This window comes from Bubalus kerabau, chromosome 4 (genome assembly GCF_029407905.1).
Source record: "Bubalus kerabau isolate K-KA32 ecotype Philippines breed swamp buffalo chromosome 4, PCC_UOA_SB_1v2, whole genome shotgun sequence".
Taxonomy (NCBI): Eukaryota; Metazoa; Chordata; class Mammalia; order Artiodactyla; family Bovidae; genus Bubalus; species Bubalus kerabau.
This window is the reverse complement of record NC_073627.1, coordinates 92,676,208-92,689,193: the sequence shown is the minus strand read 5'-3', so window position 1 is coordinate 92,689,193 and position 12,986 is coordinate 92,676,208. Positions and strand designations below refer to the sequence as shown.

The 12,986-nt window shown below is 37.1% G+C and overlaps 1 protein-coding gene across 3 annotated transcripts in view; it reads left to right on the top strand.

Moving 5' to 3' along the window:
* CNTLN (centlein) overlaps positions 1–12,986 on the top strand; it is a 341,713-nt gene that overhangs the window by 77,355 nt on the left and 251,372 nt on the right. For all 3 annotated transcript variants that reach the window (XM_055577973.1, XM_055577972.1, XM_055577974.1), the window contains one exon: positions 7,338–7,422. In XM_055577973.1, the coding sequence (XP_055433948.1) occupies positions 7,338–7,422 (85 nt within the window). The remainder of the gene's footprint in view (positions 1–7,337; positions 7,423–12,986) is intronic.

The window sequence follows — 12,986 nt, the reverse complement described above, 5'->3', positions numbered from 1 at the left end:
AGCTTTGTTGCTTGTTGCTTATCTATTTTTTTTCTAATTAGAAATGTAGCATTCTATTCATATGAAAGTCAAACAAGTGGAATTTAACTTGTGGAATCAAACAAGTGAAATAAAAAATTTTAGGCAAGAATTCATAAGTTTTCTAAAATATATATATTATGCATACTACTTATATATATGCATACAAAAGCTTTTCTACTATGCTTGGGAAGGCTTGAGAAAAACCATCAAAAAGAGAAGCGATGGAGAAATTCGAAACATAAACTAAATGAAATGGGAGCACTGAATATGAAATAGGAAAAGTTAAACTACTAAAAGATCATCACATAGTCCAGTTGTTTTTAAACAATGGCTGTTCATTGGAAACATATCTGGAGCTTTGAAGAAAAAAAGAAATATTGGACATTTGTATTTTTCAAAAAATTCCAAGATAATTCAATATGCATCTGGATTTTAGAAAGTGATTATGGGCTTTTCTACTAAATGGCAGTTTTGATGATATAGAATTCTATTATTTTTCTGTTGACCAATCACAATACAATGGTATTAAGTGATTGGTAGACATAGTCGCAATAGTAAAATATGTTTATCAGTTTTCACAATCAGTAGTGAGACCCAAAAGAAAAGATAATTACAATTGCAAGCCATAATGGGAATATGATTAACCTAACAATATAAAATAATTACGTACAGTTTGAGGGGTCACGCAGAATGATGTGGTGAGTAGAAGTGCAAACATGTACTTGTTTTCATCTGCCCAGCCAGTCTGTATCTTTTGATTGGTGCTTTTCATCCATCAGCATTTTCTTAATTGTTTTGGGTTTATTTTCTGTAGGTCTTTTCTTTCTCTTGTGTTTCCTGTCTCAGTTCAGTTCAGTTCAGTTCAGTCGCTCATGTCCGACTCCTTGCGACCCCACGAATCGCAGCACATCAGGCCTCCCTGTCGATCACCAACTCCCAGAGTTCACTCAGACTCACGTCCATCGAGTCAGTGATGCCATCCAGCCATCTCATCCTCTGTTGTCCCCTTCTCCTCCTGCCCCCAATTCCTCCCAGCATCAGAGTCTTTTCCAGTGAGGCAACTCTTCACATGAGGTGGCCAAAGTACTGGAGTTTTAGCTTTACCATCATTCCTTCCAAAGAAATCCCAGGGCTGATCTCCTTCAGAGTGGACTGGTTGGATCTCCTTGCAGTCCAAGGGACTCTCAAGAGTCTTCTCCAACATAACAATTCAAAAGCATCAATTCTTCGGTGCTCAGCTTTCTTCATAGTCCAACTCTCACATCCATACATGACCACTGGAAAAACCATAGCCTTGACTGCTGCTGCTAAGTTGCTTCAGTCGTGTCCGACTGTGCGACCCTATAGACGGTGGCCCACCAGGCTCCCCCGTCCCTGGGATTCTCCAGGCAAGAACACTGGAGTGGGTTGCCATTTCCTTCTCCAGTGCATGGAAGTGAAAAGTGAAAGTGAAGTTGCTCAGTCATGTCCGACTCTTCGCGACCCCATGGTCTGCAGCCTACCAGGCTCCTCTGTCCATGGGATTTTCCAGGCCAGAGTACTGGAGTGGGGTGCCATTGCCTTCTCCAATAGCCTTGACTAGACGGACCTTTGTTGGCAAAGTAATGTCTCTGCTTTTGAGTATGCTATCTAGGTTGGTCATAACTTTCCTTCCAAGGAGTAAGCGTCTTTTAATTTCATGGCTGCAGTCACCATCTGCAGTGATTTTGGAGCCCCCAAAAATAAAGTTTGACAGTGTTTCCACTGTTTCCCCATCTATTTCCCATGAAGTGATGGAACCAGATGCCATGATCTTCGTTTTCTGAATGTTGAACTTTAAGCCAAGTTTTTCACTCTCCACTTTCGCTTTCATCAAGAGGCTTTTTAGTTCCTCTTCACTTTCTGCCATAAGGGTGGTGTCATCTGCATATCTGAGGTTAATGATTTTTCTCCAGGCAATCTTGATTCCAGCTTGTGCTTCTTTCCTGTCTGCTGCTGCTGCTGCTAAGTCGCTTCAGTCGTGTCCGACTCTGTGCGACCCCATAGACGGCAGCCCACTAGGCTCCTCTGTCCCTGGGATTCTCTAGGCAAGAATACTGGAGTGGGTTGCCATTTCCTTCTCCAGTGCAGGAAAGTGAAAAGTGAAAGTGAAGTCGCTCAGTCATGCCCGACTCTTAGTGACCCCATGGACTGTAGCCTACCAGGCTCCTCCATCCATGGGATTTTCCAGGCAAGAGTACTGGAGTGGGTCTCCACTAGAGAAGTTCTTTTAGCATTTGTTGTAAAACTGATTTGGTGGTGCTGAATTCTCTTAACTTTTGCTTGTCTGGAAAACTTTTGCTTTCTCTATCAAATCTGAATGAGAGTCTTACTGAGTAGAGTGTTCTTCGTTGTAGTTTCTTCCCTTTCTTCACTTAAAATATATGGTGCCATTCCCTCTGGTTTATAGATTTTCTCTTGAGAAATCAGCTGGTAACCTGATGGGTGTTCCCTTGTATGTTGCTTGTCATTTTTCCCTTGTTGCTTTTAATATTTTATCTTTGTCTTTAATTTCTGTCAGTTTGATTACTGTTTGTCTCTGTGTGTTCCTTCTTGGGTTTATCATTCCTGGAACTATCTGTGCTTCCTGGACTTGGTTGACCATTTCTTTTCCCTTCTTAGGGACATTTTTAGCTGTTATCTCTTTAAATACTTTCTCAGGTCCTTTCTTTCTCTCTTTCTTCTCCTTCTGGGACCCCTATAATGTGAATGTTAGTGCATTCAGTGTTGTCCCATTGGTCTCTTAGGCTGTCTTCATTTTTATTTTTTCATTCTTTTTTCTATATTCTGTTCTGTGGCAGTGATTTCCACCATTCTGTCCTCCATGTCATTTATTTGTTCTTCTGCCTCAGTTATTCTGCTGTTGATTCTTTCTAGTGCATTATTCACTCAGTTTGTTCATTCTTTAGTTCTTGTGAGTGAGTGATGAGAAGCTCAATCGTGTCTGACTCTGCGACCCCATGGACTGTAGCCTACCAGGCTCCTCTGTCCATGGGATTTTCCAGGCAATAGTACTGGAGTGGATTGCCATTTCCTTCTCCAAGGGATCTTCCCAACCTAGGGATCGAACCCAGGTCTCCCGCATTGTAGACACATGCTGTACTGTCTGAGCCACCAGGGAAGTCTCTTTGGTAAATATTTCTTGTATGTTCTCCATTGTTTTCTGAGATCCTGGATCATCTTCACTATGTTTATTCTGAATTCTTTCTCTGCAATGTTACCTATGTCCACTTCAGTTAGTTGTTTTCCTGGGATTTTATCTTATCCTGTTATCTGGGATGTAACTTCCTGCTTTTTCATCCTGATTTACTTTCTGTAATGTGGTTTTGTTCTAGCTGCTGTGGGATTGTGGTTCTTTTTGCTTCTTCTTCCTGCCATCTGATGGAGGAGGCTAAGAGGCTTGTGTAAGCATCTTGATGGGAGGGACTGGCCATGGGCAAAACTGGGCCTTGCTCTGGTCAGCAGGGCCTTGCTCAGTAAAACTTTAATCCAATTATCTGCTGATGGGTGGGGTTGCACTTCCTCTCTGTTAGTTATTTGGCCTCAGGTTACCCAGCCCTGGGGTCTATGGGCTCTGTGGTAGGTTTAATGGTGACTTCTAAGAGGGCTTACATCAAGGGGGGCCTTCCAGGATTTCTGCTGCCAGTGCCTCTATCCCTGTGGAAAGCCCCTGCCAACCCACACCTCCACATGATACCCTTTGTACTAGCAAGTAAGCAGTTTTGGTTTAGTCTTTTGTGGGATCACTGGTCATTTGCTCTGTGTCTTGGGCATGCAAAATTTTGTTTTTGCCCTGCAAGACTCGAGTCTCTGTTTCCCCCAGTCCTGTGGAAGTCCTGTAATCAAATCCCTCTGGCCTTCAAGGTCAGATTCCATGGGGATTTCCAGTCCCTTTGTCCAGTCCCCAGGCTGGGAAGCCTAACGTGTGGTTCAGAATCTTCCCAATGGTGGGAGATCATCTTTATTATTATTGTTCTCCAGTTTGTGGGTCACCCACCTGGTAGTTATGGGATTTGATTTTATTGTGATTGCTGTGGCTCCTTCTTTGTCATTGGACATGGAATATCTTTTTTTGGTGGGTTCTAGTGCTCTCCTGTTGATGGTTATTCAACAGCTAGTTGCAATTTTGGTGCTGTATCAGCAGGAGATGAGTGCAGATCCTTCTATTCCACCATCTTGAACCAGAAGCCAGTTCAATGCCTTCTAACAACCCTATGTTTGTACTCCACCCATCCACATATTTAATGTTTTTGATGTCTTTTTTCTTTTTTAACTTCTTTTAAATTTTGTATCCTTTACTTATTGTAATAGTTGCTTAGTGTGGAAATAGATGATTTTACTACTTTTGTCTTTTAACCTTCCTACTAGATTTATCATTGACTAATCTACTACCTTTACTGGTACAGTGAGATTTTTCCTTCCATAATTTTCATATTTCTAGTTGTAGTCTTTTTTTTTTAGCTTATGGAAGTCCCTTTAACATTTCCTGTAAAGCCAGTTTAGTGCTGCTAAACTCTTTTAACTTTTGCTTGTCTGTAAAACTCTATCTTTTCCTTCAAATCTGAATAATATCTTTGCCAGGTAGAGTATTCTTTGTTGTAGACGTTTTCCTTTCATCTCTTCAAATATACTGTGTAACTCTCTTCTGGCCTACAGAGTTTCTGCTGAAAAGTCAGCTAATCGCCTTATATTAGTTTCTGTATACTTAACTGGTTGCTTTCCCCTTGCTGCTTCTAAGACTCTCACTTTATTTTTTTGCCATTTAAATTATGATGTGTCTTCGAGTGCACCTCATTGGGGTCATGGTTCTGAGATGTCTCTGTGATTCCTGGCTTTGGATATCTGTTTCATTTCCCAGGTTAAGAAAATCTGGGGTATTATTTTTTTTAAATAAGTTCCTTTCTACTTTATCTTTCTCTTCTTCTCTGACACCCCTATATGCAAATGTTAGTATGCTTGATGTTGTTTCAGAGGTCTCTTATTTTCCTTTTTAAAACTTATTTTTTTCGTTTCTCCTTGGGAGATTTTTACTACTCTGTCTTCCAGATGCTCATCCGTTACTCTGTATCATCTAATCTACTGTTGAATCCTTCTACTGTATTTTTTATTAATATTGAAATCATTGTATTTTTCAGCTCTGATTTTTATTTAAATTTTTAAACTTGTTGAAATTTTGACTATGTTCATTCAGTTTTCTCTCCAGTTCATTGAACCTCTTTTTGACTATTACTGAACTCTTTTTGGGTAGATTGTTTATCTCCACTTTGTTTTTTCTGTTTCTCAGGTTTTGTGTTATTTGTTTGGAACATATTTCTCTGTTTCCTCATTTTTATGTATTCTCTATATTCATTTCTCTGTATTAGGTCAGTCAAGAGAAGTAGTCATTCCATGGGGTCTGGTAGCACACTCTGATCACCAGAGCTGTGTGCCTTAGGAGTCTCCTTATGTTGGCAGCATGTACCCTTCCACTGTTTTGGGACTGACTGCTGTTGATGTGTTGTTAGGCAGAGCTGGCCTCTGGCCCAGTTGGCTGTGAGACTGTGCTGCAGGCAGTGGCTGTGGGCTTGCTGGAGGAAAAGGTAGGCTTCCTGTGTCATTGGCTGTATGTCCCGGGAGGGCCTAGGGCTGAGTCCCTGCATGACTGTCTATGCAGCCTGGGGTGATTTGCAGCTGGTGCTAGCCTGAAGATGTGTGGGACATCCTCTCATGCTAGTAGGGCAGAGGGAGGGTTCCAAAATAGCGCTTGCCAGTGCTGGTGTTATTGCAGTAGAACAACTCCCCTAGAATGGCTGTCTCCAACATCTCTGTGCCCAAGGCTTTCCCAATTGCCTCCTGCCTTTCCAGGAGGTGTTACAAGACCAGCAGGAGTATCTGATCTAGGATCCTGTCATACTACTGTATCGCCACTGGAATTCAGACTATGTGAGATTTTGTGCATATTCTTGAAAAGTGGAATCTCTGTTTCCTACAGCTCTCTAGCTCTTTTGAACATGAGACCCATACATGTGTGCTCAGTCATGTCCTACTCTTTGCGACACTATGGACTGTCACTCATCAGGCTCCTCTGCCTACTGGATTTCCCAGGCAAGAATACTGGAATGGGTTGCCATTTCCTCCTCCAGGGGATCTTCCTGACACAAGGATCAAACCCGTGTCCCCTGTGTCTCCTACATTGGGCAGATTCTTTATCACTTAGCAACCTGGGAAGCAACATGCACACTACTAGTTTTCAAAACCCATTGTTCTGTAGTCTGATCTACTTGGTGTGGAATATCCAGGCTGGAGAGCTTGACTTTCTCCTTGGAGAAGATCTGTATATTTGTGATTATCCTCCCATTTAGGGGCCACTGATCTAGGGGTGGGGATACTGACTATATTGCATCTCCACTCCTCCTAACCATCATGGTGTGGTTTCTTCATATCTTTATTTGTAGTGTATCTTTTCTGCTAATTTTCAGTTTTTTTCCCATAAATAGCTGCTTCATAACTAGTTGTAATTTTTGTGTTGTCCATGGGAAGAGGTGAGTTTAGGGTCTTCCTACTCTGCCATCTTGGTCATCAGCAGTGGTATGCTTTTATGGCATACATGTCTCTTAATTTTCATATCCATTTTTGCCTTCTAAAGCCCTTTGCTTCATCTCGTTTTTATTCTCAGGTGAGGGTTCTTAATTTCTTCCTACCTGTACACTTTGTGATTCATGATTGATTTAGGTACAGATTTCTATTTCTTTTACCTATTTTTACAATTTAAAAAATATAATGAGCATCCAATAAATTTCTCCCTTATTTATTTAATGTTGATTGTTAGTAAATCTCAAGCTTTCTCTCTTTTAATTCTTTTACTTAAAAAATGGTAAGTATTGTATTCTTAATTATTAGTATTAATTATATTTTAATTTTTATTATAGTAATATTATTTAATATTAAAAATTGCAATATAAAGTATATTAACATGAACATATTAATATATTCAGTAATTATTTTAAATTTATGTTATAGTGACTGTTGCAGTCAAGATTAAATGTGTTTTAAGTATGTTTTATAATGCATGTAAATGTAGAAACTTTTTTTGTATGAAGTTGTCTTAGTTGGCAGCAGGTATAAATTGTTGTCACTTGCCCTATGGTTTCTGATTAAATCAGAAAGGGCTGTTAACATTGGGTAATTAACTTTTCTATAGTTTAATGTGAAACTCACTATTAGGATGTTGAAATTAAAAGAATTGGCTAACAATAATGTCTAATAAAACTTTCAAAAATAATGACTAAGTTTTCAATATAGATACTTTTTATTTCTAGAGAAAAACGGAAATCTGAAGCTAAAGACAGAAAAGTTTTAGAAATTCTGCAAGTCAAGGATGCTAAAATACAAGAATTGGAACAGGTTGGTGTTATATCAGAAAATACTAAATTTATGATATTTGTTTTATATAGTAGGTGTTTACAAACATTTTAAGTTTTTTTGCAATAATGTTCACAAGAATATCGGGGTCATTATGTTGTCCTGTTACTATAGTCAAGTTACTACTTTAGCCTGTTATTCTTCTTTGTGTTTTTGGGTTATAGACTATGTTATTTATACATTAAAACTCTTAAGGTGGTGTTTTAATTTTATAGTAATAACTGTTACTCACTTTTTGTTGAAATTGCTTTTTATTTTTAACAATTATCATTTGCTTCTGAATCCTACAAATTTTTTAATGCTTTAATTTGTACAAAAGATTGTCAATAACTGGGATGATTCTATTTGATGTTTTGAACTTGCACTTTCAAATTATACAATCCTATATTTATAGTTAATACAATTATATGGAACTGTATATTTAAAATTATAGGTAATTATATCTTCAGTATATTACCACTACAAAAATCTACATGGTCATTGATTCCCAAGAATCATTTTGGAGGTAGTAACATCTTAAAAATAAAGGTGAAATAAATTTAAGAATTGTCTATGTCATGATATATTTAAATTCATTTTATACCCAATTGCCCATTATAGGCTAAATTATCTTTATTTTCTGGGTTAAATGAAGATTCTTTCTGGTACCTCTGCTTTTCCAAGTTCTGACTCTATTTTCCTTCCTACCCAATTAAACAGGATAATTTTCATCTAAGATTGGTTATTGCTATTAAGTTGTTTTATTAAAGGACTAAAAATGGAAGTTAATGTGGATAAAAATTATTTTTTTATTCTCTCTATATAAGTTTGTTCTAAAATTGGATATACATTCCTATATGACATATAAATTTGAAATTTATACCTTTTCCAGAATTGTATTTTCCTTATAGAACATGTAATAAGTGAGTGAGTGAAGTCACTTAGTCGTGTCTGACTCTGTGACTTCATGGACTGTAGCCTACCAGCTCCTCCATCCATGGAATTTTCGAGGCAAGAGTACTGGAGTGGGTTGCCATTTCCTTCTCCAGGATAGAAAATGTAATAATTATTACTATAATGATAAAATTTTAAAAATAATTTTTAGTTTGTTTTGGGGAAAAATGGTTGTATTTGTGACTTGAATGTCAAACAATATCAAAATGAATTCCAATATAGAAAAATACTGCCATGTGCCTAGTATATTAATTAGTTGGGAAGATCCCCTGGAGGAGGGTGTGGCAACCCACTCTAGTTTTCTTGCCTGGTAAATTCCATGGACAGAAGAGCCTGCCTACAGTCCATGGGGGTCACAAAAAGTGAAACGGACTTACCTACTAAATAATAACAATCTACCTAATCAGTTCAGTTCAGTTGCTCAATTGTGTCAGACTCTAAGCTGCCTAACAGATACAAAATTAAGACTTGGAAGTGGCAAACATCATTTATACCCACATTTCATTGAAACTACTCATATGGTTAACCCAAGATTCAGCGAATTTGGGAAAAGTTACTTCTAGGCTGAGCAATCTCTTCCTCACATACAGGTCTACTCTATGGCAGAGAATGGATTTTGGCATTCTTTTTGATAACCTTTGGCAATAAGTTTGCAGTACTTTAAAAAATACTCAGTTTAGCAGGTCTAGATGGTCTGTCAGTTCAGTTGCTCAGTTGTGTTGGACTCTTTGCCACCCCATGGACTGCAGCGCACCAGGTTTCCCTGTCCATCACCAACTCTCAGAGATTGCTCAAACTCATATTCATCGAGTTGTTGATGTAATCTAACCATCTCATGCTGTCGTCCCCTTCTCCTCCTGCCTTTGAGCTTTCCCAGCAAAAGGGTCTTTTCCAATGAGTCAGTTCTTTACATTAGGTAGCCAAAGTATTGGAGTTTCATCTTCCGCATTAGTCCTTCCAATAAATATTAAGGACTGATTTCCTTTAGGATGAACTGGTTGGATCACCTTGCTGTCCAAGGGACTCTCAAGAGTCTTCTCCAACACCACAGTTCAAAAGCATCAGTTCTTTGGCACTCAGCTTTCTTTCTAGTCCAACTCACACATCCATACATGACTACTGGAAAAACCATAGCTTTGACTCGATAGACCTCTGTTGGCAAAGTAAAGTCTCTGCTTTTTAATATGCTGTCTAGGTTGGTCATAGCTTTTCTTCCAAGGAGCAAGTGTCTCTTAATTTCATGGCTGCAGTCACCATCTGCAGTAATTTTGGAGCCCAAAAAAATAAAATCTGTCACCGTTCTCACTGTTTCCCCATCTATCTGCCATGAAGTGATGGGACCAGATGCCATGATCTTAGTTTTCTGAATGTTGATATTTAAACCAACTTTTTCACTCTCCTCTTTCACTTTCATCAAGAGATTCTTTAGTTCTTTGCTTTCTGTTGTAAGGGTGATGTCATCTGCATATTTGAGGTTATTGATATTTCTCCCGACAATCTTGATTCCAGCTGTGCTTCATCCAGCCTCGCATTTTGCATGATGTATTCTGCATATAAGTTAAATAAGTATGGTGACAATATACAGCCTTGATGTACTCCTTTTCCTATTTGGAACCAGTCTGTTGTTCCATGACCAGTTCTAACTGTTGGTTTTTAACCTGCATACAGATTTCTCCGGAGGCAGGTCAGGTGATCTGGTATTCCCATCTCATTCAGAATTTTCCACAGTTTATTGTCATCCACACAGTCAAAAGCTATGGCATAGTCAATAAAGCAGAAGTAGATGTTTTTTTGGTATTCTCTTGCTTTTTTGATGATCCAAAGGATGTTGGCCATTTGATCTCTGGTTCCTCTGCCTTTTCTAAATCCAGCTTGAACATCTAGAAGTTCATGGTTCACATACTATTGAAGCCTGGCTTGGAGAATTTTGAGCATTACTTTGCTAGCCTGTGAGATGAGTGCAATTGTGTGGCAGTTTGAACATTCTTTGGCATTGCCCTTCTTTGGGATTGAAATGAAAACTGACATTTTCCAGTCCTGTGGCCACTGCTAAGTTTTCCAAATTTCCTGGCATATTGAATACAGCACTTTCACAGCATCACCTTTTAGGATTTGAAATAGCTCAACTCAAATTCCATCACCTCCACTGCTTTGTTCGTAGTGATGCTTCCTAAGGCCCACTTGATTCACATTCCAGGATGTTTGGCTCTAGGTGAGTGATCACATCCTTGTGGTTATCTGGGTCATGAAGATCTTTTTTGTATAGTTCTTCTGTGTATTCTTGCCACCTCTTCTCAGTATCTTCTGTTCTGTTAGGTCCATACCGTTTCTGAAATGTTGACGTTCTTAAATAACTATATATTTTTCCTTTTTCTTTGCTAAATTCTTTTCTTTTCTACTTCCTTTCCCTTGGATAGATATTATTTTCATTATTTACATTTTGAGTATAATGATTTACCTCATAAAATATTAAATGCCATGAAAGAAACTATTTGGTTTTTTTGGGGGGCACTTAATTTGTCATTTAGAGCCATTAATTCCTGAGCCTAAAGCATGTATATTTTTGTGCAATAGTGTGTTTATATCTTAAAAATGATTTATGGGTTATATTTTCAGTTCAGTTAAACAAATTGCTGAAATAAATGTGGATATTATCATGTGATGGTACTCTGGAAAATTTAGAATTAAAATTCCTGCCTTTAATAAAGAATTTCTAAGTCTCTGTGAGCAGTTGGGTGGGGATAAAAGTGAAGTGCAAGTAACAATATGCTCCTACATTAAATTGCAGGTTCTATGAGCATGGGGACCATTTATACCCAACTTGTAATATTTATCATATTGCCTGATTTATAATAGATGTTCTTTAAATATTTTTGAATGTGTGACTTACATAAATGAAACCAATATAAGTGCCATGAGAGAATCACAAGCAGAATGCTATTAAGATTCAAAAGAAGGAGAGATTAAATTATGTGGCAAGGTCTTAAGATACTCAAACAATTTTAATAGGTAGAGATTTTAGGAGGATTTGCCCATGTCAAACACCAGGCAAAATTCAAGAAGGTAGGAGTGTAGCATATCTTTGGGTGATACTGAAGTTTATAGTTTGTTTCATAGGTAATGTGTAGGAGTGTAGGCTGAGAAAAGACTAATGTTATATTGAACCTGTATTAAAGAAAGGCCTTAACTGCTTGAATGAAAAAGTGCGGACTTTACCTAGAGGGCAAAGGAATTTATCTAGGCATTTCATTAACTTAAGTTAATTAAGCTGCAATTTGTGAAAATAAAACTAATAATCTAGTATACAGTTAGAAAAAGGAAAGCAGAAAGTAGAATGATCTGTAAGGAGGTTATTTCATAGTCTAAGAGTAATGACATGAACCTGAACTATTAGTTTTGCGAGAATTAAAGATATATAAATTAGAACAATAAGGACTTGATGGTAATTTGAAAGTGACTCTTAGGTTTTCAGTCCGGAGAATCCAGGAGAGCAGTGGCGTTGCTATCAGGAAGAAGGTTATTATAAAGAAGTACAACTTACTATGAGGATAACTTTTGACCTTCTTTTAGACAATTAAAATTTTAGTTATTGGTAGGAATACCATTTAGAGATTTTTAAGTAAACTATTGAAAGCATGAATTCAATCCTTGGGAAGGAGTTTTCTTCTTGATATAAAAATATTTAATGTTATAGTTAAGGAGAATACTTTAAACAGAATTCTGAAAACTAGATATTTGCTCATAGTATTAATGGATAAGAGGAAAAGCAAATTTTAGTAAAAGAGATGAAAAAAAATTGTTCAGAGAAGTAAAAAGAGAGAAGTATAATATTGTATCTCATGATGTGAAAAATAATTTCAAAGCAAAAGGTGGTTAATGCTGTACAAGGTTACAAAAAAAAAACAAAACAAAACATGAGGTTTCTGAAAAAGAAATTTAATTCAGCAATCATGAATTTTTTAGTGATTTTAGAAAGTAACACATAGAGTGGCATGTGATATTTTAAGAAATCACGGAATTCTAACAAAATAATGAAACAAATGAGGAAATTTAACAGTACAAAGAAGGATATTTTTGCATTTAAAAAAGTGTTAGGCAAAATATTTGAAAGTAATGGAGAAGAAAATTAAAATACACAATACAAGAGGACTTAATTGTGTTAACAGATCTAGTTGAAAGAGGAAACCATGAGTTCAAGAAGATAACCAGATTTAACACATTTATTCTAACCTTTTTATCTTTTCAGGCATTCAGATTATATCTTGGTTTTCTTCTTAAACTATTATCTTTCCTGTAGCATTCTTTCAATTAATTTGTTATATATTTGTTTATCCTTTAATACTGCATATTTAGATGACTCTATTGTTTGTACTATTTGGTTGGACTTTGTGTTTTGACTCAATTATATACGTATTTACCTTTTTAAAGGTAAGCTTATTCCATCTACTTAAGATCTGATATACTTATTTGATCTTCATTCTCTGGTTAATCTTATGCTTTCTGTTTTAATATTCTCTTTGTTTTTTCAGCATTTGCCGGTTGTTTTCTCTTCATTTGTGTGTGTGTCTTTGTGTATGTGCATGCAGTCTTATGCTGATAATTTGGAAGGTTTA